This window comes from Epinephelus moara, chromosome 1, assembly GCF_006386435.1.
Source record: "Epinephelus moara isolate mb chromosome 1, YSFRI_EMoa_1.0, whole genome shotgun sequence".
Classification (NCBI taxonomy): domain Eukaryota; kingdom Metazoa; phylum Chordata; class Actinopteri; order Perciformes; family Serranidae; genus Epinephelus; species Epinephelus moara.
This window is the reverse complement of record NC_065506.1, coordinates 21,371,969-21,395,776: the sequence shown is the minus strand read 5'-3', so window position 1 is coordinate 21,395,776 and position 23,808 is coordinate 21,371,969. Positions and strand designations below refer to the sequence as shown.

At 39.0% G+C, this 23,808-nt stretch overlaps 2 protein-coding genes across 2 annotated transcripts; one reads left to right on the top strand and one right to left on the bottom strand.

Moving 5' to 3' along the window:
* Positions 1-200: 200 nt before the first annotated feature.
* Positions 201-6,452, bottom strand: tfb2m (transcription factor B2, mitochondrial). Its single transcript, XM_050070174.1, has 10 exons — positions 6,288-6,452; positions 5,338-5,640; positions 4,373-4,556; positions 4,097-4,188; positions 3,799-3,952; positions 3,315-3,463; positions 2,861-2,950; positions 1,724-1,783; positions 1,470-1,618; positions 201-1,281 (listed from the first exon to the last, which is right to left on the bottom strand). The coding sequence occupies exons 2-10, from the start codon at positions 5,623-5,625 to the stop codon at positions 1,092-1,094; spliced, it is 1,356 nt and encodes a 451-aa protein (XP_049926131.1). The 5' UTR covers positions 5,626-5,640; positions 6,288-6,452; the 3' UTR covers positions 201-1,091.
* Positions 6,453-6,615: 163 nt separating this feature from the next.
* LOC126406094 (saccharopine dehydrogenase-like oxidoreductase) lies at positions 6,616-23,512 on the top strand. The gene is made up of 12 exons (XM_050070295.1): positions 6,616-7,025; positions 9,438-9,550; positions 11,295-11,375; positions 12,902-13,031; positions 13,749-13,798; positions 14,040-14,170; positions 15,282-15,399; positions 15,936-16,055; positions 16,209-16,265; positions 18,459-18,570; positions 20,568-20,649; positions 21,972-23,512. The coding sequence occupies exons 1-12, from the start codon at positions 6,827-6,829 to the stop codon at positions 22,060-22,062; spliced, it is 1,284 nt and encodes a 427-aa protein (XP_049926252.1). The 5' UTR covers positions 6,616-6,826; the 3' UTR covers positions 22,063-23,512.
* Positions 23,513-23,808: the final 296 nt, after the last annotated feature.

Sequence of the window (23,808 nt, the reverse complement as noted above, 5' to 3'; positions counted from 1 at the left end):
AACTTGCTCCTGAAAGCTGGCACCTCTTAGCCTTCACAAGTGCATCAACATCCGGTGGGCCAGATTGGACCCTATGGCGGGTCAGCTCTGGCCCATGGACCTTATGTTTATCACCCCCGACCTAGACTCATCAAAATAAAAGCACTGATGGTGCAAGCACTTACTAAAACAAGGCTCAAATCATTTTCTTCCCCACACACTCCATATTAAAAGTATGATTTAATAATTTCTTTAAAAATCATATCTCACACACAGCTTTCAAAATCAATAAGACACATTTCATTTAAAGCTTATGAACACACAATGCATGTACAAAAATATACAAGACTTGAAGCTATACAGTGAAAAACTCTTCTTCCAGCACTGCCACTCTGGAATGGGAAAATTATGCAACATGGGATACATCCAAGGTTGTGTTGCAATACTGCTGTCACAGTAGGCTGCATAAGCAAAATTGTGGTTTTATCAATCATTTGAGGGTATGTAGATTTCTGATTTTAATTTGCATGACCTGGTGCATACATGAGGCTTTTTTCAGCCCCTTTAGACATGCTGCTCATCTTTAAATGGAGATTTTCTTCTACATGGTAACTATCAGACCTTTATTTCGCAACAATTTCAAATCTTTTCAGTGCAAAAAACATTTTTCTCTCAGTGGCAAGCCAACAAATCTCAACGAGGGCCCCCCCAAAAACCCATTTATTATTTAAGATTTTGTCTTAAATTTCACCTCATGAGAATCCCAATTCAGCACAATACAGAGGGTCATTTAAACTCATTTCACCATTGCACCAGAGTATAGCAAGTCACATTTTCATCACTCAGTCACTCCCTACACAAGTGGATTATGTCAGTAACAAAAGTATGTCAAGTAATTCTTCTGTGTCCATTTCGTGAACATTTTACTTATTGCTGTATTTTGTGATTCTGTATGTATGCATGCATGCATGCACAAGTCTTCCATTTCTACTCGTTTAACTTCATCAGACATTATATTATATTAAATTATTATTTTTTTTACATGTTTTTTTTTTGTTTACTTTTGCATTTAATTTCTATAAAACTATACACATGACCTGTAAAATTATATTTTAGCTCCAACCCTCCCTCTCTGTGTTCTCTAGAATCTCTTCATAAAGCCAGCTCTGTGTGAACTCCTGACTCTTGTCCATCAGCTGGAACAGTCGAAGATATTCCTCTGGATATACGTGGCCTGTCAGTATGTCCTGCGGCATGCTCATCTCCGATAACAGCTTACTCCCACTATCTGGAGACCACAGACTGGAAAAAACACAAGACATGGAGAATAAGCAAGAGGGAGAATAAGGCCAAAAGTGTTGACTGGAACAGCCTATAATACTGCTTTAGCATGGATGCACTTGGTGTGTCTGTAAGCAGGTCTGAGATGCAACATGTGTAATATGCTGGCTGCAGGCCTGTCTCAATAGCTTTGTGTGTGTATTGCTTACTTGAGCCTGTCAATGAGCTTGACCTTCCTCTTTGCCAGACACTGTTTGACCATTATCAGCAGAGTAGAAGCATTAGAAGAAGTGAGGCCAGCAGAGAACAGATCAGCCCGTGGACGCATACGCACCAGGCACAGATTGTCATTGGGAAGCTGAGGGAAGCAAGAGGAAAAGTACGAGGGGAGACATTATATGTATTAAATAGACAATTCCAGTCTACTTTACATTGCTTTTATTGAGTCTGCTCTCTTCTTTACCATTCCCTTAGCACTAGGTGGACCCAGTTTTGAAGACCTCACAAATGACTCCCAGGGCTCCTGCACAGACAGAGATGAGGATGTTGACAACTAGACTCTTTCTATCAGATTTATCCTCTTTATGTTGAAAATGTGGAAGCTTTAGTAGCATGATACCTATCATGAGCTTCAAGGAAGTATCAGGACACTTTAACATGCTTTTTTGAACCTAAAAACTATTGCTTTTGTTATAAACAAGTGTTTAAATGTCAACCTTAAAGGGATAGTTCATATTTTTGGAAGAGGGGTTGTATGGGGTACTTATCTTTGGTCAGTGTATTATATAGAGTAGATTTTGGTTGGCATGTTCCTAGTTTGGAGAAGCAGCAGAAGTACCACCACACAAACTAAGCAATGTACTGCTGTGGATGGGGACAGCAGCAAAACATATTTTAGGACACTTGAACAGTTTGACTGTACACTATACAGAAGATTTTCACAGCTCTACCTTTCCATCAGAAAGCCTGTTCTGACAAGGTATCCATTAACAACTTCAGTTCCCATCTATGCTCTTGTCAAAGCCACCAGACTCCATTGAGAAAAACAGTACTTTTGGATCGCTGAACACAGGAGCTGCTGGTCTACTGGTGCCACGGTCAGTTAGTTTGTTTGTGTTTTTGTGCGACTTGAGTGAATCCAAACTAACCCTTTAATGCCTAAGTCACACAATAACATAAACCAACTTGGGGGGGGGGGGGGGGGGGTCAAGAGAGTCTGGCTTTCAAGAGAGCTAAATAACGGCTTCAGTTCCCTGTAGGAAATCACTGTTTGCCGTCATGGCAAAGCAGTTAAAATATTCTCAACAAAGCATACACTAAAACTGATATTCATTTTAGGTGTGATTATTTTTAGGTGGCTACAGCACATTTTGTTGCTGCCCCCTCCACAGCAGTACATTGCTTAGCTTCTGTAATGGTACTCTTGCTGCTTCTCTAAACTTGGGGTGCACCGACCGGCATCTACTATAGGTGATACATTAACTATGGATAAGTACCTCATTCAACCCCACTTCAAAAGATCTGAACTATCCCTTTAACTGGTTTCAATACATTTTCATAATTACCAAAATGTTGTCTGTCACCCTCCCTCATACTGTACCTTGTGTAGTAGTTCGATATCACAGGCCATCTGCCAGAGGACACTGAAGGCTCTGTAGAACATCATTTGTCCTGGACGTGCAACTAGTTTCTGATGGAGAAATAACAGCGTTAATTATCTCACACAACAATAAAAGAAAAAAATGTCTATTGGTCTAAATAGGACACATTTCTTCCACAGCTTTAACTAATGATTGTTGTAAGCATGGATATGGCTATTTTCAGGGCAGATCACCAAAGCCGATGATTGCACTGAGAGGTGCAGCAGTAACTAAGTACAGATGTGAGCTGGTTTAAAGCTACCCCAAATGAAAACAAGAGGTGTGAGCATGGGTGTAACCTACTCCATCCTCATAAAGACAAGTACACACACACAAGGTTGTACTCAGTGATCAAGAGATTGACTGATTCTCATTTCTACAGATGTAGAGGTAAAAATGCCCTTGTTCCTTTACCAGGTACTCCTTCTCACTCATGAAGAAGTTGAGCTCTATTCTTCCATATCTGTAGACAGACAGCCTTTGATATAAAGCGTACACCATCTTCAGTAGCCGTCCACGCTCATTACGCAGGGGCAGGATACCCACTACCTTCACTGGGATGTCTAGAGACACACACACAAGTACATTAGCAAACACACACTTTAGGGGATGGTACACTATGTAATGCAAATTGCTCAATTAAGTGTGTTATTGTGTAAAAGCTAAATACTAAGTTATTACACTGAGACACTCCAAATGTTGCAAGCCACTGAAAAATCCCACCAATCAAATGTTTTAAGGTACATACTGTATGGTATATAAGGTAAGGACATGTGGCATTGCTAAGTGTTAGGATAATACTTACTCAACTAAAGGAGCAACAACCCCTTTGTGTGTGTGTATGTGATAGATGAGTGACTGAATCTGAAACAAAGCAATATCTTGAGTTTTTTCTCACCATCAGTCCAGCTCGCCTCTGATATTCCCAGGTCAGTGAACAGTTTGTCAGTGAACATGGCGGGGGGTCTAACTTGTCCAATGCCAATGGGGTCTAGTTTAAAGTAGTCACAGTGTACCACTTCCAGCTGACCATCGAGTTGACCTTCCAACTCCTACAAAACAAAAAACATTCATTTGTCTTACTGCTCCATAAGGGAAAAAGGATTAATTGAAGAATTAACATCTGATGAGATTAGAACCAATAATTGGTTAATCTACATGTAAGGATACAGAATGTTGTTTGATGTTTGTGTTACCTGTAGATCACGTAAGAAGGATCTATCCCCTTCAAGAGCCACAACTCTCTGAGCTCCAGCATTTAGTAGTGACCTAGTCAACACTCCAGGACCTAAGAAAGTTAGATACAAGGACAGCCCTTCAATTGTTGTTTCACGGACAACAATAATATACTTTTCATTAACTTATAAATAATAATATTTACTGCATTGCAGCCAAGTCAAAAATAAATGATCTAGTTTGCAAATCTTGGTGCCAAATTAGACAGAAGACTTGCCCACTGTATAAACACATACCTGGGTTACATTCGAAGATAACAGTTTTAGGATCCTCTGGTTCTAGATGCTGTACTACCAGTTTAGCCAGATCTGGGTCCACTATGAAGTATCGCATTGCTTTACAGGTCTGAGCACGGCGTACATTATCCTCTGCCTCACCAAGGTCCAGGAAGTCATACCGGCACAGAGGACGACACTGACCCTGGGGAAAGACAAAAATAGATGTTGAGTGACAACGGTCAATTTTCTATTTATTTTTCAGTTCACTGAGGCAAAAACAAAGCACAAACTTAAGATTTCTATCAATGCATGAATTTTCTCCTCACACAAAGAGGTTCATGTAGACAGAAAAACCTCAAGAATTACACAGTGTATTACGATAAAACCATATAAATTGAAACTTTAATGGTCCCTGGGGCAAAACTTTGCATTGCTGCAGCAGACAGTAACATAATACAGAAAACTAAAATACGGCATGAATATGAATACAAAAAAGGTTCATCTTGTAACTGCAGTTGTTTGGGGTACAACATAAGGGACTGGTGCAGGGCAGAGCGGAGCCATTTGTTGTGTACCTCAACAATCAAGGAAAAACAGCTGTATAAGGCAGGTGTCAGACCACAGCAGTCAAAAGAAGGCTCACAATAGAGCATATATGCTCGAGGTTTTTCATCTCTAAATAAGCCTGTAAGCGCTCATCATCCCCAACGAAGAGATGGGAAAAAGGTGCTGGGGAAAAGTGTGTTGTGTTCAGGTTTTTTGCTTGCCCTTTCGTTACTGTAACCAACACAAACAACTCAGAATACGTGAATAGACAGAGGACCATGAACCATATATGGAAACACATTCTAGAAATACCACAAAAACTGAAGTACAGACATCTGTAAATAGATAGCAAACCAGTTCATTAGAACCTCACAAACGCAAGGCTGCAGTGGAAGACTAGTGTTGAGAATCACGCAAAGCCAAAACTAACTGCTTACCTGTACAGCCACAGCAGACAGGTTCCTGTGTGTGAGTGCTGAGGATGGGGATGTCCTTTCTGCTCGGGGCTGCTGAGAGCTTGAACCAAGTGTGGGTCGGCCAGGACCCGAAGAGAGAGAGTCTAGGCTGTAGGCCCTTCTATGAAGCAGAGGAGCCCCGGGGACCACAAGGTCAGAATGACCCACAGGGGCCAACACTGGCTTGTGCAAACAGGACCTACTTCTGATGGTCTGGCAGCAACCAGAGCGCATAAGCAGCTTCACCACTCCACAAATCTGGATGGACATGGTGGATCAGTGGATCTGAAACCACAGAGGAGGAACAGGGATGAAAACTAGGGGACCTCTTCAAGAGGTCATTGCCTAGGGGTGGGAGGATGGATATCATGAGGATATGAATAACAGACATTTAAGTGTAACTAACTTACATTTACATATGTAACGTTACCGACATTAACTTACTTTGGTAACAAGCATGACTCCAGAACTCTTGCTCAAAATTTGCTATGGTGGCTAACAGTGTTTAATTATGGTATCCAAAGGGTAGATAGAGGCTTTGAATGTTCTAAGTGATTACGTTAATATAAAATTACAATAATACAGAACAATTAATATTGCAGAACCGGCGTGTGTCACCGTGAGTACAATAAGTAACGTTAATCCTAGCACGTGGGGAGGTACACCCTCACTTCTCCTCAATGTTTGATGGCTTCACCCTATCGGCCTCACTGGAGAGATTTACACTTTAATCACACTGTAGATTGAAGGACTTTGGTCATCGAGTCGCCAAACATGCACATAACAACCCCATAGAAAATCTGTTACAGGCGTTTAACAGTTTAGTGATACTGACGCTATCAAAGTTGCTAGCCGACCGGCTAGCCATACGCTAACGTCACTTACAACTAAAATACATTTAATGTCGTTTTATCGGGAAAACACCAACATACCTTACTGAAGACTACTCAATATATATCCAAATCTGACGACATCGGTGATTTAACAGTGGTCCATCGCTTTAGGTTTGCTGGAAAAACTCCGTGACATTGAGCCGTCAGTAGCCCGACCCTCCGCAGTGCTTTTGCAACTCTCGTGGTGCTGCAGGCAGGCGCGTGTGATTGACGTCATTGACTAGCGACTTCTCCGAGAACCAATCAGAAACTCGAAGAAAATGTCACGCTGACGTCAGAACATCTTTGCTAACATGTAAATCTAAAAAAAAAGACGTTTGGTAAAGCTTGCGCATTACTGTATAAATCTATTATTTGCTCACAGTTACACTCTTAACGTAACATACTTTCTTTATATGCAATTGTTTGGGAAGATAAAGAAACTACCGCTGTTGTTAAAATCTGTTAGCATATTAGCATAATGTTGCTACGGAAGTAGACAAAGAAGCGCTGTCAGAGCTGCATGCAGCAGTCCTGTCAGTCCGTCAGAGGTGAAGGTATCGCAGTGAGTGAGCTCCCCCAGCTTGTGTGCTGTCACAATGGCGCGTATTGAGACATCATCCAGCAGGCCGTACCACCTGGTTATCTTCGGAGCCTCCGGGTTCACGGGACAGTTTGTGGTGGAGGAGGTGGCTCGGACTGTATCCGAGGGTCCGAAAGGGAACCTGAAGTGGGCCGTGGCAGGCAGGAGCAAGCAGAAGCTAGAAAAAGTTCTGGAGCAGGCCGCCGGAGTCCTCAGTATGTATCTCAACAATTGCATTAGTTGTGCGTGCTGAAGCAGGGACAGCTTCACAATTAATCTGTTCAACAGAGGTGAAGTTAAATGAAAGGATACTGTAGTTGATTGTACTGATTGTACAAGCATACCATGGGTTTCTGAGGCAAAGGGAAATTGCTTAACCCCGACTCAGGATGACTAATCTATCCACGTTGGACCTGCTGATAGTAATCAGTTTAACACTTTTACCCTTAAGATGTGATTGAACTCCAAAGTACAAGCGATGTTGCAACAAAAGTTGACCATATAAATTAAATAACTGCTATTGTTGTTGGTTGCAATTGATAATGTAATCACATCATTAAAATAATTATGCAATCAATCTTTTACTCTGTTAAATTTTATGCAAATTATGTCCCCAAAGGATAACTTTTTTAAAATCTGCTTTTATCTAAAAGATAAAGTTTTCAGCCTGTTCATCTCACAGCAAAACATTTTTAGTGCAGCAGTTTGTGTGAGTTTATTCTCACAGGCCACCAAAAGATTCATCTGTATTTGTAATATCAATATTTTATATTTAAAAAATCAATACTTACAATATTAGTACACAAAAATACTGCCCCACCCCTGTTGTCTATATTTGCTAACTTAATCTAGCCAAAGTCATGAACTTGAACATGTACTGTAGCAGGAAACTGTGCCTTGCTGAAACTGTAAGCACCAAATGGTTGATATCTCTACCTGATACTGTAAATGATTAACCAACCAAGTTTTAGTTGACGTAGTCTTTTGTAATCAGCTTTCTCTGAACAGCATACATTTCATTTGACTATTCCAAAGACAGAAATTAGGTCTGCAACTAATGATTAGTTTTATTATATTTTACTAACAATCTGTACATGTTTTTTTAAATGAATTTATTTTCTATCTAGCTAATTTAGGGCTCCTTGAGTTTTGAAGGGCTTGCCAGAGGAGAGAAGGTTCACAGAATCTGTCACTTCTTTTAAATCACCTATTAAAACCCATTTTTATAGACTTGGCTCTTATCTTTTTTATTATCTTCTTATTCTATCTTGATCCTGCAATAATGATTTGTTTTGATGCTTTTATTCTTTTATTGTATTTACTTTTATTGGTATATTTTTTTTATTTTTATCGTTATTTCTCATCTGTCTTCTTTGCAATAGGTTTTTGCATCTGATCTCTTGTTTAATTTTATCTGTATTTTTGTTTGGCCTTGTTTCAGCATTATAGTTTAGTTTCTATTGACATATTGCCTCTGGGGTTTCTTGCTTCTGCTTTGTTTTGATTGTCAAAGCACTTTGTAAACTCTTTTAAGGTGCTATATAAACAGTATTATTATTATTAATATTAATATCTATTTCATGGAAGAAAATGGCAGAGAGTGCCCATCACAATTACCCTCATCAGAGTCCACATTCACCAAAAGCCCAAAAGTCAAAAATATCGAGGTTACAGTTGCACAAAATGGAGAAAAACAGGAAGTTCTGCCTTTTTAAAAACTTTATCCTGTAAACCTTTTGCCTTTTGCTTCATAAACAACTTAAATGGTTAATCAAATATAAAAATACAATTCATTTATCTGTTCATTGACTAATCAGTTAATTGACTTATCATTTCAGCTCTAACAGAAATAGAAATATAATTCCCCCAAATGCAATTATTTGTGGAATTTTAAAGAAATGTTTACTGAATAGCAGCATACATGTATTTAGTATGCCTGTAATTTTCCAGGTTTACGATTTGTATCCATGCAACGCTCTAAACATGGAAAATAAAGTCCATCCCTCGATCAAGACCAGGGAGCTATTCTGCTGTCATGATAGTAATGTGAGTTTCCAGAGGATTAGATAGTTATTCTGTTGTCCCCTCCTCTGCGGCTTTCTCCTCAGGGAGTGTGCAACAGCTGACGGAACAAACCTGCTCACTGTACAATCCTCGTCCATTACAGCACACACAGCCTGGCAAGTTAGCTAGTCTATTTGTTCAGTCAACACTTAAAAGTTTGAAACAGAAATGTGCCCCAAACAGTTACAGTGGCACATTTAAAAACAGCTTATATAGTTTTTGCACATTCCGTCCTTATGTAGATGTCTAATCATTAGCATCTAAAGTACATTTAAAAAGGTATGAAAGTTCAAAAACAAGAAATTTCATCTGTGCACTTGTAGCCTGTTGTGGGTTGTTCCTCCTTTATTTACAGTGTACACACATTCAAACCTGGGAATCATGAATATCTTTAATTGTGTGAACCATGAAGACTGTTGTGGGAGAATTGTATTCCAAACATTTGTATTGAAATAAGCTACAGCACCCACCCTTACAAAGTGTGTGTGTGTGTGTGTGTGTGTGTGTGTGTGTGTGTGTGTGTGTGTGTGTGTGTGCACGCGCGCGTGCGCGTGTGCGTGTAGGTAAGCCTGAGCTGAGGTCAGAGGTGGACATCCTCGTGGCAGATGTAGAAGAACCAGACTCCCTGGCAGCCATGTGCAAACAGGCTGTGATCGTCCTCAACTGCGTGGGGCCTGTAAGTAGACTGTCACACAGAAATGTGTGCGCCTGTGATAATGTTTCCTTAACACACAAAACTTGCGCCCATCCATGACCGACTACTTTTTTCCTCTCATGGTCTCACAACATCGGCATGTTGGCATCTCTCTTTGGCATCAGTGTAGCTCAGCGTATCCCTGTTTTTTCTGTTTCTCTCTTCCTCTGTCTCTTTCTCTCTCACACACACAGAGCAGCCTTCATTTACACAATGAAGGCCACTGACTTACAGCACACAATAAGCCGTATTGTGTTAAAGTCAGAATGGAAAGTAGGTTTCCAGCACTGCTTTGCCTCCTGTGCATCATTCAGGTTCTTGTTTTAAGCCAAATTCTTCCACTTTACCAGCTTGGTTAAAACAGAGACCCACAGTTTAAGCCAAAAGCAGATGGACTGTCTTGTCTTTCTTTTCACTTTCAGTGTTTTTAATCTTGACAATGCAAAGCCACTCAGCTTTTCCTGTGTGAGTAAAAATGTAATAAATCTGGTATTATCAACGTGCAAAAGACAACAGAGTATTCCATAAACTCCACGTCTTACATAACAGTCTAAAGAACAGGAACAAGAACAAGGAGTGTTTCAAAGGAAGAATGTACCTCACTCTTCAAGTTGGACTGTGCAGTGTAACTTGAAACAAAATTAAACAAATGAGGATTACTGTTAAAGACCACAGGTAGATGCCAGCTCATAAGAATCACTTGAATCATATGACTTACAGTTAATATTGAACATGTGTATATGAAACGCATGACAGTACAAGGAACAAGTTTAACCGGATTTGCTTGGAGAGCTGGAATCTGCAGCTGCAGTGTGTCTGTGTGGAAAGCCAGTGAGGGATCATGTCACATGTGTCGTTGCTGCAGCAGGTTGAGTCAGAAAAATTAATTAGAAATGAAGAAATATGTTTTTGCATTTTCATGGTTTCATAACTTAAGGGGCCTCATACGACCTTTACACTTAGCCAACTTCATGTGTGGAGGAGTAGGCTGTCCAGTAGTAACGATAAGCGAAAGACCTTGAGATGTCCAGTTGTCCTGTAATATGCAAGGGAGTAAATTGGTTTTGACATTGTAGATAAAAGCTGAGACAGAGCAAGTTTCTTTGAGTTCTTGGTGAAGGTGTTGATGCATGTTGTGTCAATTGCTTCTTTAATATCAGATTTGTGTAGAATAAACATATAATCGTGTGAGTCAACGGAGGCTGATCAAGTTTTATTCTTTTACTAATCAAAAAGAAAAGTGATCAGAAGTGCTAGTTTTCTTCTTCATAGGTGGAAAGAAGTGGCTGTGTTTTATTTATTCATTTTACTTTTATTTTACTAGAAAGACCCTCTGAGATCAAAAATCTCCTTTTCAAGAGAGACCTGGCCGAGGTAGCAGCAGTGCAAAATCACAACATATTAAAATACATCATATACAACAGAGGAATAGGTATTTATTTCTGCGGCCTCTCAAGAAAAACAACCATATGATTCTATCACCACTTTCTTTATGATGCCCTTAAATTCTTCAGTGGATATAAAAGTTTCTAGTTTCAGAACTTTTAGCAGATTATTCCATGCCCAAGGTGCAGAGTAGGAAAATGCAGTTTTTCCCAGATCTGTCAAACTCTGGGGCACATTAAAAAGCTGATTGTGAATCAGCCATTGAGCAAATTAGGAGAGAAAGGAGGACAAATTAATAAAGTGTATTAATTTATTTGTGTGTGTGTTTGGGTCATTATAGTACAGGTTCTATGGCGAGCCAGTGGTCAAAGCCTGTGTGGAGAATGGAGCCCACCATATCGACATCAGTGGAGAGCCTCAGGTATGTGCCCATAGTGCTGTATTTATTTATAATAGTGTGTGCACAACATTAATCACTGCATATACTGTAAGAGCATTACAGGGCAGTGTTTTTTAATTTTCCTCTTTCCTGTCGTGGGACCTAAATCTTACACTTATGAATGCAATACATGCTTTAAATTTAATAAATAAAGTTAATTAAAGATCCAGTATGTAGGATTTAGGCAGATATATTTGCAGAAATTGAATATGATATAAAACCACTGTTTTCTTTAGTGTTTAATCACCTGAAAATAAGAATTGTTGCATTTTTTTTTACCTTAGAATGGCACATTTATATCTACATAAGGAGTGGGTCCTCATCCACGAAGTCTGACATGTTGCACCGCCATGTTTCTACAGTAGCCCAGAACAGACAAACCAAACACTGGCTCTCAACAGGGCCATTTGCGTTTTTGCTTAACCCACGTAGTTCTACGACGAGCAGTGTTGTAAAAACACAATTTTTTTTTTTGAAACTGCTTTATTTAGTTTTTTCAAGGTTTTACCTCGTCCATTTGTTTTGGAGAGGAAGAGAGCAGATAATTTGGCTCCCAGTGGAAAAACCTCCTGAATAATGAACACTGAAGGAATCCTAACCCAGAGGAGTTTCAGCTGGTTGCAATCTGCAACACTCACTTTAGTTACCACTAAATCCCCCTAAATCTGACACACTGGACCTTTTAAAGTTAAAAAAAAATGCTCTCCTTTCCCAAAGACCTGACTCCTCTAAACTTGTAACATATAACATTTAAAAATGTAAACAATATAGATGAAACTCATTTAAGTAACTGACCTCTATACACTATTTATTTTGCTTGATATCTATATTTCTGACTTTAAAAATTGTTAAATAAGACTTTAAATCTTGTGTCTGTGCCTGCATGTTGTCAGTGGGCATAGTATGGATCTATCCTACAGATGATTTAACATTGAACTTGTGTGATTAAATTAAATGGGAGTCATGCTGGGTTTCATGCTGTAGCCCAGGGCTGCTCAGTTACAAGTTCAGTCAGGCCGAAATATAGGTGTGTGTGAGATTTATGTAGATTTATATATGCTGGGCCACTCGTAGGTTCCTTCTGGGCCAGATGTGGCCCACGGGCCGCCAACTGAACAGGCCTGCTGTAGCCTGTTAGACAAAATAATCTCTCACTTGGCTGCATGACAGCGGTTTTCCCCCACTGTCAGATGCCAGTCTGTGTAATACAGCATGTCACTCTGACAGCCTAACTTGAAGTTTCTGTGTGTTCTGAGGCTGCGTCTTGGTCCCTAAAGGCACTCTGAAAGCTACATACAGTAGCCACCACCTTCATCACCTCAGGATAGAACTTCACCGTAATTTCATAATTATCCTTGATAAAATTCCAAAAAATGGTTGAATTGTATATAATATAGAGTAACCATTTATTGTTTAACAGGCAGACTAAAAAGCACTCGTGTATGTGTTTTTATTTGTGCTTCTACACATTTCCATGTGTGTTTGTGTTTCTGTCTGGGTGTATGCAGTTTCTGGAGGGCATGCAGTTGAACTACAGCAGCCAGGCAGCTGACAAAGGTGTTTACATCATCGGGAGCTGTGGATTTGACTCCATACCTGCGGACATGGGAGTCCTCTACACCAGGGACCAGTTCAAGGGTATGCACACACTCATTTGCAAACGTACACACTAAGGATAGACCGATACATCGGCCGGCCGATATATCGGGCTGATATTTGAGTTTTTTACTTGTATCGGCATCGGCCGATACACGCGTGGGTTCGCGGATTTATTTTTCCCTGGCACTTTTTTTCCATTTGAAAGTATGTGGTTAAGTTGAACAAAGCTGTTGAATCCTACTGTGTACAGTAGTTGTTGTTTTATTTATGCTTCAGCTTAAATATTTGTTTATTTTATAAAGACATTACTGGAAGATTTAAGAGCACTGAACTCTTTTTTTTTATTTGAATGTATAATAATAATAATAATAATAATATTCTACCTGTTCTACCTCAACTTTCCATCTCGTTTTAGTATTTTTTACTGTTCAATAAATGTTTCTTATTTTAAACTTGAGACCTGTAATATTTGTTGTCATTGTGTCATTTTTTTGATGTAAATTGAGGGAGCAAAAGCAGTATCGGCTCCAAATATCGGCTCAAGAAAATCGGCAGTCCATAATCGGTCATCGGCTAAGGGTGATGGAAAAAAATCGGTATCGGCATCGGCCCTAAAAAATCCATATCGGTCTATCCCTAGTACACACAATATTCACTGATCGCTCGCTCGCTCACTTTCTGTTGCTATTCATGATTTATTCATTGTCATGTTAGCCTCTGCCACAACATGATGTGTGTATGTGTGCTCATCCACAGGTACGCTGACTGCAGTGGAGAGCTTCCTGACTGTCAGTTCAGGAGAGGAGGTGTGTAGCTACATTACTTAGAAGTCCAAGTAGTTCTCCTGCATGCTTGGTACACAAGTTACAGTTCTACAACCTCACCACTAGATGCTACTAAATCCTACAAACTAGACCCTTCACTTAAATGTGTTTTGTTTTTCTCCTTGTTTACATTCTCCTTTGTCATTTAATTCATGCTCTCTGTCATGTTTTTCTCCTCATGTTCTCATATATCTGTGTGTGTCTGTCTGTCTTCCTCGATCAGGGTGGATGCATCCATGATGGCACGTGGCAGTCAGCTGTCTACGGTTTCGCCGACGGTCAGAAGCTCCAGAGTCTCAGGAGGAAGTTTAATCACAAACCTCTCCCTACTGTTGGCTCGAAGCTTAAACGCAGGTACGAAGAGTAGGAATGCCTTTTAGCTATTTCCAAAACAAATCAAATCCTTTACCTTTCGTCAAAGGTACTTGCACAGCCAGTTCAGCGAACTTGGTGAATAAATATTATTTAGTGTACAGTATGTTTCCATTCAGAGCAACATTCCGAGATTACATTCAGAGTAAAATGTTGGCTGATCTACACATTTGAAATCCCCTTTTTGAGAATGTATGTTAATATGCAAGGCTGTTGTTGGAACTTATCCTGTTCTTAGAGGATAGGTTTACAGTTTTTTAAGTCTGTCTTAAAACAACAGTACGAAAACACTGAAGAAACACAAAAGGGAAATTTTACACTCAAAAGACTACAACTTAGAAAGATACCATCTTGATTTTTTGCCTAACTCAGACTGTTCAGATAAAGTTTGCTCAGAAACAAGCACTGTGGATTTTGTCTCCATCTATCACATTTGGAGCGTGTTGGATGAGGATCTTTCAGAGTTCCTACACAGTATGATTTTAGTAATTTACAGGTCTTGATAAAGTATGGAAAAATAAGAACTTAGAGAATGGAAAAATATTTGTGTTTCCAGACCATTGCCTCTATTCTGTTTTCTAAAATATAAAATTTCATGGCGTCTGGGACAGGCAGCCAAAATGTTTACAGCTGTGTGAGAGAGTACAGGCCATAGAGATCTGTATGTTGTCAAAAGCAAGGCAAGAAGTATGGGGTGTGACTGAACACACACTCCTGCACAGAGCTGCTCTATGCCTATATGTCACAGCCTGCAAAACATATCTGCCCCAAGCACCTCCATAACTGAAACAAATCCAGTCAACTGCAACCAGTTTGGGAAAAAAAGGCAATATCTTTGAATTGCATAGCATCTAAAAAAACATATATTAAGCTTTTTGTTGTGCTTGATCTTTTTTATATTTAAATATTTTATGAAATTATCAAACACTTATTAGTGAAATTATTTAACAATGAGAGGTTAATTAGGTCTAAATGTATATATTGTATAGAAAAATTCTGGCCCTTAGACACATGTACTACAGTGTGCCATGCATGCTTTCACGTCATTCAAAATGTGCTTTCTCAGGATGTTTCTTCATGTGTGTATTTGCAGGGGAGCTTTATTCTTCAGTAATGAGATCCAGCAGTACACGGTGCCGTTCATGGGCTCCGATCCTTCCGTTGTGAAGAGAACTCAGCGCTTCCTGGTGGAGGAACACGAGGCCAAACCGGTCAGTCTTTCATTTCTGTGTTTTCTTTACTCGCACTTCTTTTGCATTTATTTTCCTTTAATCATTAATTTGTAAAACAAATTCTTAATAGATTATTCTTATAGAGACCCATCATGAAGACTCTGGTGATGTGTCTAATTTTAGATTTGACCAATTATGCTTTTAGGTTTTTGGGCAAAGCTGGTTTTGAAAATGCTTGTTTTAACCAGGATTTTCCACTGGGCATGTTTATCTGGACAAATTAGGACTAATGAAAGACATGCTGCTAACCAATATTTTTCTTTTTTTGTATTGGACATAGAAATTAGATTTCATCTCCTCTTTCTTTGGACAGTTATATTTTTGAATGGGTCTATGTTTTGGTGATTCATATAAGATGTGGCTTTTGACAATTTTTCATTACTTCCAAGAGTCATCACAATGTGCAGCAACACTTCCTCAACAGTCGTGTTTTCAGGCTAAGATGGCACCAATGTGGACACAGCGTGGATATTACAGCCTCTGCTACAAAAAGAATCTGTCATTGTTGACTTTAGGTTCAGTACGGAGCGTATGCAGGAGTTGGAGGTATTGGCAACGTTATCAAGATGATGTTTGCTGGCATGTTGTTCTGGTTCTTAGTCAAGTTCAGTTTTGGACGCAACCTGCTCATCAAGGTAAAGAAACATGACATGACATAATTCAATTTACACTTCACATCTGATGAAAACTGAGTATTCTACCTATTATTGAAACAAAGAAGTATACATATGTATTGTGAAATGTTTTGGTGCTTATGATCATCTGTTGTTTGCACTTAATCTTCTCAGTACCCAGAGTTCTTCTCCTTTGGAGTGTTCTCCAAGGCTGGACCAACGAGAAAGCAGGTAAAGTGAATCAGGTTTATACATTCCATAAATGCTCTCTGGTGGTTCTGGTCATGCATATGTAAACAAATCAATTTAGTTTAGTTAGTAAAGTATGCTTAACTAAATCAAAACTTTATTACAGATTCAGGGTCCAAATAAAAGATTATAGCTGCTGCGCAGCAATGGTCGGGGCCGGGCAATTTTAGGCAAAATTAGGCAATTCTGAGCAACACACACACTAAAACAAAGCATATCACAACATAGAAGTTACATCATATAATTATGGCATACCCTTCAAATTGTGGATGAGTGGCTGAAGTGATCAGACTCATAATATACAAAGGAAAGAAAAAACTCAAGAACATGAAAGTAAGAATAACATTAACTGCGAGCAATTATGAACAAACTGGCCTGATCTAGCTTAAAGCTAAACATTATCCATGGTGACAAAGATGAAAACATTTTTTAAAATGTAAAAGTAGCTATTGGATAGCCTCTGCATATTGACTGATAGCTAAGCCAAATAAACAGGGAAAAGAGACAAGGGATAATGGAAAAGTGTTGATAAAGAGTATTTGTCTCTCCACAAAACTGCCTGGATCATAATTATTTTAACCTTGGTAGTCTCTAATCCACATAGCATGATGCCTGAACATAGGACTTTCACATTAGAATGTCCGTTCTGCCTTAGCTGAGGCTTGAACTCACAACTTCTGAGACTGAGGTCCGTCTTCTATCTCACTGAGCTAATTGGCAAGTGACAGTTCATGTGTGGCTTCACAAATTGACTAAGCCAAGCATCAGGGTGCCAGACAGTAGCCATCCATGCCATGGAAAAGCAAATTTCAAAGTGAAAGTTCCAAAGCTGTAGCACATATGGTTGATTTGTTATGAATTTTCAAAGTTTTGAAATTTAGAGGCTTGCGGTAGCGCCACCATCAGGACTATTGTCTTGTGTTTCCAGTTGAGGACATCTGGCTTGGGACTGGACCTTAATGAAAAGTTTGGGTAGATTTCTCATATGGAAATGTTGCACGAGCTGAGGCTTGAACTCACAATCTTTAACACCAGGAACCATCCTCTATCTCACTGAGCTAATTGGCAAACAGAAATGTCACATGTAGTTTCACAAATTGACTAAGCCAGTCACCTGTGTGCAAGACAGCAGCTGTTAGTGTGAAAAGGCAGATTTCAAACGGCTGTCAAAAATTCAGTTATTAAGACAAAAATCCGAAAATACACAAATTGCATCTAGACAGCATGGAGATGTTGGTAATTTGTTTTTAACAATGATTTATTGGCTCCATAAATGATGTTTAAAAATGCCATTTTTGCATTGACTCCAATTGTTCGCATGAGAGCGAAATCCAAAATGCTGTAAAAAAATCAGTTTAAAATAAAATTCTGAAATTTGCAACACATCATCTACCATGACTCCAAAATTTTGTCATTTTTTTAATGAACATTGAAAATGTATTTAGCATGAATTTGCAAGTATATGTTTACAATACCGTTTACAGTCAAACATTTTGATGCACTGTAGGCTCAATTTTCGATAAATCAAAAATCTGTGTGGGTTGTTTGTGTAGGACAGTTTGAAGATGCTCTGTAGCAAGTTTGGTGTCAATTGAGCAAAAATTGTGGGAGGAGATAGGTTTCAGAAGTTTTACAGTTTTTGAAAAAAACAGTGATGGACTTCATAATTTGCAATAGGTTTAAATGTACAAAAGTTTCTTCAGTATTGGGGCTATAGTTTGATGAAAGTTGCAAATCTGTAGCACATATGGTTGATTTGTTGTGAATTTTCAAAATTTTGAACGTTAGAGGCTTGCTGTAGCGCCACCATCAGGACTATTGGCCAGTTTTTGCAGCTGAGGCAATCTGGCATGGCACTGGACCTTTGTGCAAAGTTTGGTGATTTTTCGCGCATGGGAAGTATGATTTCCTCAGAAGAAGAAGAAGAAGAAGATGCAGCAAAACAATAGGGTCCTGGCAGCTTAGGCTGCCCGGCCCCTAACAAGACATCACATAGAATAAATTACAAACACAGGCACAATAAGAAATCATGGTTTATAAAGACTGTAAAGAAAGAATAAAGAATGTTTGCTTGAGCATACGTCATGTGGCATTGCCTATAAATATTTTATTTGTTTGGAAGATTCTCTGTTTCCTGATAAGTGTCATGTGTGTGTGTGTCCATGTGTGTATTAGATGGAGGCTTCATCCTTCCAGTTTGCTTTCTACGGAAAGGGCTACACAGAGGAACAGGACCCCTCCCAGGGAAAACCTAATGCCAAGATCCGCACACTGGTTCAGGGACCAGGTAACTGAAAATCCTAATATAATACAAGACCATGAATTCAATGTGAGCAAGAGATACTTAGGTTTCCCCTTTAGCAGTTTGGCTTGAAATATTTTAAGCCCTCCATGAAAGCAGGAACAAAACGTGAAATAATATCTGTACATTAATATAAACAGCAACCATGTTTGTACACTAGAGAACTTTGAAAAGACTCAAATCTAAATACAATGGGTCTCATTCATGAAACGTGACCAGAAGGAATTTGTGTGTAAACTGTTCGCAGACGGAAATTTATGTGCATGTCCTCATTCATCAATATTTTAGTAGCTCCGATCTTTTTGTAGCTACTAACAAAATCTACTCCTGCTCGTAGTGCTTGTGTAAATTTAGTAAAGCACATGATTATTGCTTGTCACTATTGGAAATTACAATTTTAACTCGTACTGCGCTCTGTTATGTACACAATACACAGATGTCTTTGAAACACGTAATCTAAACATGACAACATATTAACAATATAACACATTTAGTTAAATTAGTTGGCAAGTAGCAGGTTTAAGATCCAGATTAGGTTCATGATTGTGAATTATCTATGTAAATCGATTCAGCAGATTACACGTTCTTTCTACGTGTTGAATGATGATAATAAAAATATCCGTAAGGACAGCTGGATCACAGCCTCTCGGCCTCGGTGCCTGGGTTCAGCAGGAGCAGTAGGTGGTGGAGCCACGAAGGAGCACGCGCCAGCTGAAAGAATTATTTGAGACAACACGTTTTTTGTTTTTTTTTGTGACTTTTTGATCATTTGAATTAATAAATCTGATTTGAAAAACGTTTAATTTACGTTGTATAAAGCAGCTTTAGGCTATTAAGATTCAAATAATTTGAAGACGATGCATGCAAAACTGCTGTAGGCTATATGTTATCCATATCATTTGTTAAAATAAATGTTAAATAACTCTACATTCCGACAGCCATCACTGATTTAGAGTTTATCCATTATGCACAAAACATCTCTGGTTTCCCGTTCCCACTTCATTCAAAACCCCACAAATGAGTCTTCTGTGTGTTTGGTGACCGCTGTATTTTTTTTGTGTGTGCCTTCTGTGTGTTTGGTGACCGCTGTATTTTTTTTGTGTGTGCTCATGCGTTTCTTTGCCTCCAGTTTCATGTCAAACCATTTACGCTTCACCTCTGACATGGTTCTTTGTACCACGGAGACAACATTAACAGCATCTGTTACCTCCCTCCAGGCCTTCGCTTTGCCTGTCCCTGTCACACCACTACTAACTGAAGAAAATAAAATGTTTTTTCTTAAGTCCACTTCACCCAAAATTATTTCGATCTCCGCTTCGGAAAAATTCTTTTTTCTTTCTCTCTCTTTCTTTCTTTGCGCCATGACTGACAGGTCGACTGGATGCACCTACACCTCCTTATATGGTGGTCATTGGCTATTCATGGGCAGGGATTTATGCTAATTGCTGATTACCGGGAGCGCGCTGTCACTTTACGATGGATTGGCATTCATGATCATACACACGTGTTTACGATCAAATCTGAGTTTCCCATGGCGTTCCTGAATCTGGAGTAGGTTTTTAGTAGAGTAGGCTTTTATGTGCAAATCTACACACAGATTTACTCACTTTTCATGAATGAGACCCACTGAGCCTCATTCACTGATATAAACTGTAGAATTCAATAAAGCACAATAACTAATTATTTTTCACAAACATGTCAGCCAAAAAGTGCAAGTATCCAGGAGGGTTCTGGAGAGTGCAGCTGTCGTTTGTTGACAGTGTTCACATCAGTGATTTTATTCCAACAATGTCAATTTGCCTGCGGTAGTGAAATCGCTTGAAAAAGTCATTTGGTGTAAGGCCAGTTGTATTTGATACTTAAATCTGTTCTGTCCAAGATGTGAAATGAGGCAGATTATCCTAAGTACTCAGTCTTGCCAGCTCAATACCTTTACTTGTTGTGTCTACTGGTTATTTAATTGTCTGTCTGTTATTACTCAGAGTGTGGATATGTGGCCACGCCCATTGCCATGGTACAGGCTGCTCTAACGATCCTCAACGAACCCACAGCCCTGCCCAAGACGTGAGTTATCACACCCCAAATCTACTGTCTACACAACATGAACTATTAAATCAACTTGTCACTTTGCACTTCTTTTTTTGCTCCTCTCCAAGTTAAGTTAATCTCTGTGTATTTGAACAGTCTTCCCAGATGAGTCAATGTGAGACCTGATACCTGAGCCACACATGTAGAGAATTTATCTTTCCCAGGTCGAGCCCATGTGTTTGGTTCCAGGCTCTTGTTTAGTAGCTCACATTTTTTGAAGTGGGGTTGTTTGGGGTACTTATCCATAGTCAGTGTATTACCTACAATAGATGGAAGTCATCATGCCCCCAAGGTCCCACCTAAAAAAATCAGTAACAGTTTAAGCAGTGGAAGATGAGATGGTGAATAAAAAGTATCGAGAGTCATTTTATAATAGGTGTACTCAAGTATTGAAAGTAAAAGTACAAGTAAATGCTGTTAATAAAAAAGCAAGCGGTCAGAATTTGGAGAATTAGGAAGTTTATTTATTTGTAACATGCACACTGCCTTAAAAATGGAGTGTATGTTACAGCTAAAAACTAAGGTCTTTTTCATAACTTAAAGGATTTAAAGAACAAAATCCATTTTTCCCAACCTCCCATTCATTTATTTGTCTGCCTGTCCCTTCCTTTCTCATTCTATTCTTTCCCTTTTTTTAGTAACTACACTGCTTAGGAGAAATGTACTGGAGTGAAAGTATTCATTTTATTTAGGAAATGTGGAGGATTAAAAGTGAAAGTTGACATCCCCCCATCCACAGCAGTACATTGCTTAGCTTTGGTGTTGAACTCCAGCATGCTTTTCCAAACTGGAAGCATGTCAATCGACAACTACTATATGTAATATACTGAGTATGGATAAGTACCTCATACAGCTCCACTTCAAAAGATCAGAACTAACCCTTTAAGTTTTATGAGAACAAAGTTTGTCAATCCATTTTGTTAGTACATATAAAATGACATTTACGCTTCGTCCTACAGGAATTGGATGATTGATAATCTACGAAAAACCAGATGGCAATTTAATGTGTTCATGCTGTTTAATTTAACAGACTAAAAACAGAAAATGTGGTAATGTCAAATAAAATACCAACATAAAAGCTCTTCTAGGAAGTGAGACTGAGCGTAGCTACATTTGATCATCATGCAACAAATGTTGCTACAGCATTGATACTGTGCAGAGTTTCTATGAAAATATATCTCTTTTTAAGCCCCCCCAAAAAATGTGGTTTAACATTGATGAATTCCCTGGATGTCATTTGATAAAATTCCTAAAACATACTGTATGTATTCAATTAATTTTTTGTCCTTCCTTTCCAGGGGAGGAGTGTACACCCCAGGAGCTGCTTTTGCTAAAACCACACTGATCGACCGTCTCAACAAACATGGCATCCAGTTCTCTGTCATCTAAAGTTTGTCCCCCTCCCTGATGCCGTACTCCAGGTTTTTCTCAGCACTTACTAATATGCATAATAACAACTGGGAAGTTTACGACTTTAGAAGAGAGCTGCTTCATCCCGCGATGGCCTGAGATGGAGTGCACGTTCAGATTAAGTTCTAACACCTTTTTGATGGTACCTTCAGCATTTATCTTTTTTATTTGGTCTGAAACTTGCCACTTGTCTTTCTTTGGCTTGAATGTAGTATTTACTCTGCTTGTGAGACAAATAGCACAGCTGCAGCAGCGTTTCCCAACCAAGGACAGTCAAAGCACAGATGTGTGTAAATGGGTTTACACTAACAGGATTATCACTAATGAAAGGAGAGCTCCGGGCAGGATTTATGTAATTATTATTCATATTTGAACCTCATTGGACAGAAAATGGTTTACTACTAGTCTCTCCCTACCACTGTTTACTATCAGGTGATACAAGAGAAAATGTGTAGATGGCACTTTTATCATACCAAAGATTGGTTTGTGACATTTGTGACATATTGGTATTGGTATTTACCTACACAGCAACAGCTAGCTTGACAACAAATCATCTTCTCTTGACAACCTGTCAAATAAAATAGCTACTGTAAAGCAGGATAACAGCTTGATAGCATTAATGTAGTGATCCTGGACCATGTGTCATATGGATCATTGTTGTGGATTTGTATTGTAGGTTGAAATCTACGTCATTACAAATGTAGCAAACAGTGTTAAAAAGCATCAGCTCTAAGTGTTTTAGAAACGTAAAGTTATACAATCTTTATAAGTGTTGTCCTTGTGACATACAGTAGCTTCAGATGCACAAGGACTTTACTCTTTAAGTAGCAGTAACATGGCAGCTGTACGTGTGTTCTGGTTCAGTGGAGTAAAGCTGTCAACAGAGAATAGAAACCTGCTGAGTGTGTGTGTGTGTGCGTGTATGTATGTGTGTGCACGTACATGCTTGCCTTTCCTGGCTTGGCCTGTTAGCTAAAAATCCAGATTGCTTTGTTTTCGACAGTTAATAGTTGGACTATCACTAAATCATCCTACTTTCTTGAATCTTTTTTTGTAGCTGAATGTTGCAACAATTCACCGATCCAGATGTTTACTTTTGAGCCTCGTCAGAAAAATGTTTCTAGTTTCTAGTGCACGAAACAGCATGAGTTACTCCATGAGACAGAACGAGCTGTCTCTGATGTTTTGTTAACAAGTGTGTGGAAAGTTTTAGGTTTTTTTTTTTTTAATCTTTAGAAGTTTGTCGCTCCTATGGACTGGAATTGATTTATCCACAAAGTGATGTTGATCTCAGTCCTTGTTTTTCACGTCTGAGTGTGCGAGCATCATGGGCACGTGACATGAACGTTTTTGAGGTTGTTTTTTTTTTCGGTGTGCTTTGCTTTATATGGGCCTCATAAATAAAAGGAACTCTGCTAATAGAAAGAAATCTTGTGTCTTTCTCTTTTCTATCATGCATTTCCTTTGTATAGACATATTCTGAGAATTAAAAAAAACATCAACTGAGACACATATTCCAAAAACGCTGTATACATGTCCTAAGAATGCACCTAAAACCAGAATAATAACGGCAATCCCACTTATTTTTACAGTCTATGATCCCACATCTAAATGGTACATGCTGTTTGCCATTTTGGGAATGTAAAATGTAACCAACGGCACACCCACCATGTGCAATTGCAAGAACATCAGAGCTTAAAGCCCAACTTGCAGGTTGGAGACCAT

Bases quoted from the DNA above. Each gene is read 5' to 3' on its own strand.
- tfb2m (XM_050070174.1), bottom strand. From the start codon at position 5,625: ATGTCCATCCAGATTTGTGGAGTGGTGAAGCTGCTTATGCGCTCTGGT. The intron at 4,189-4,372 runs GTATGTGTTTAT...TAACTTTCTTAG, and splicing joins TATCTTCGAATGTAACCCAG to GTCCTGGAGTGTTGACTAGG. The intron at 1,784-2,860 runs GTACAGTATGAG...CTGTCTGTGCAG, and splicing joins ATATCGAACTACTACACAAG to GAGCCCTGGGAGTCATTTGT.
- LOC126406094 (XM_050070295.1), top strand. From the start codon at position 6,827: ATGGCGCGTATTGAGACATCATCCAGCAGGCCGTACCACCTGGTTATC. The intron at 11,376-12,901 runs GTATGTGCCCAT...GGGTGTATGCAG, and splicing joins ACATCAGTGGAGAGCCTCAG to TTTCTGGAGGGCATGCAGTT. The intron at 15,400-15,935 runs GTCAGTCTTTCA...TGTTGACTTTAG, and splicing joins AGGAACACGAGGCCAAACCG to GTTCAGTACGGAGCGTATGC.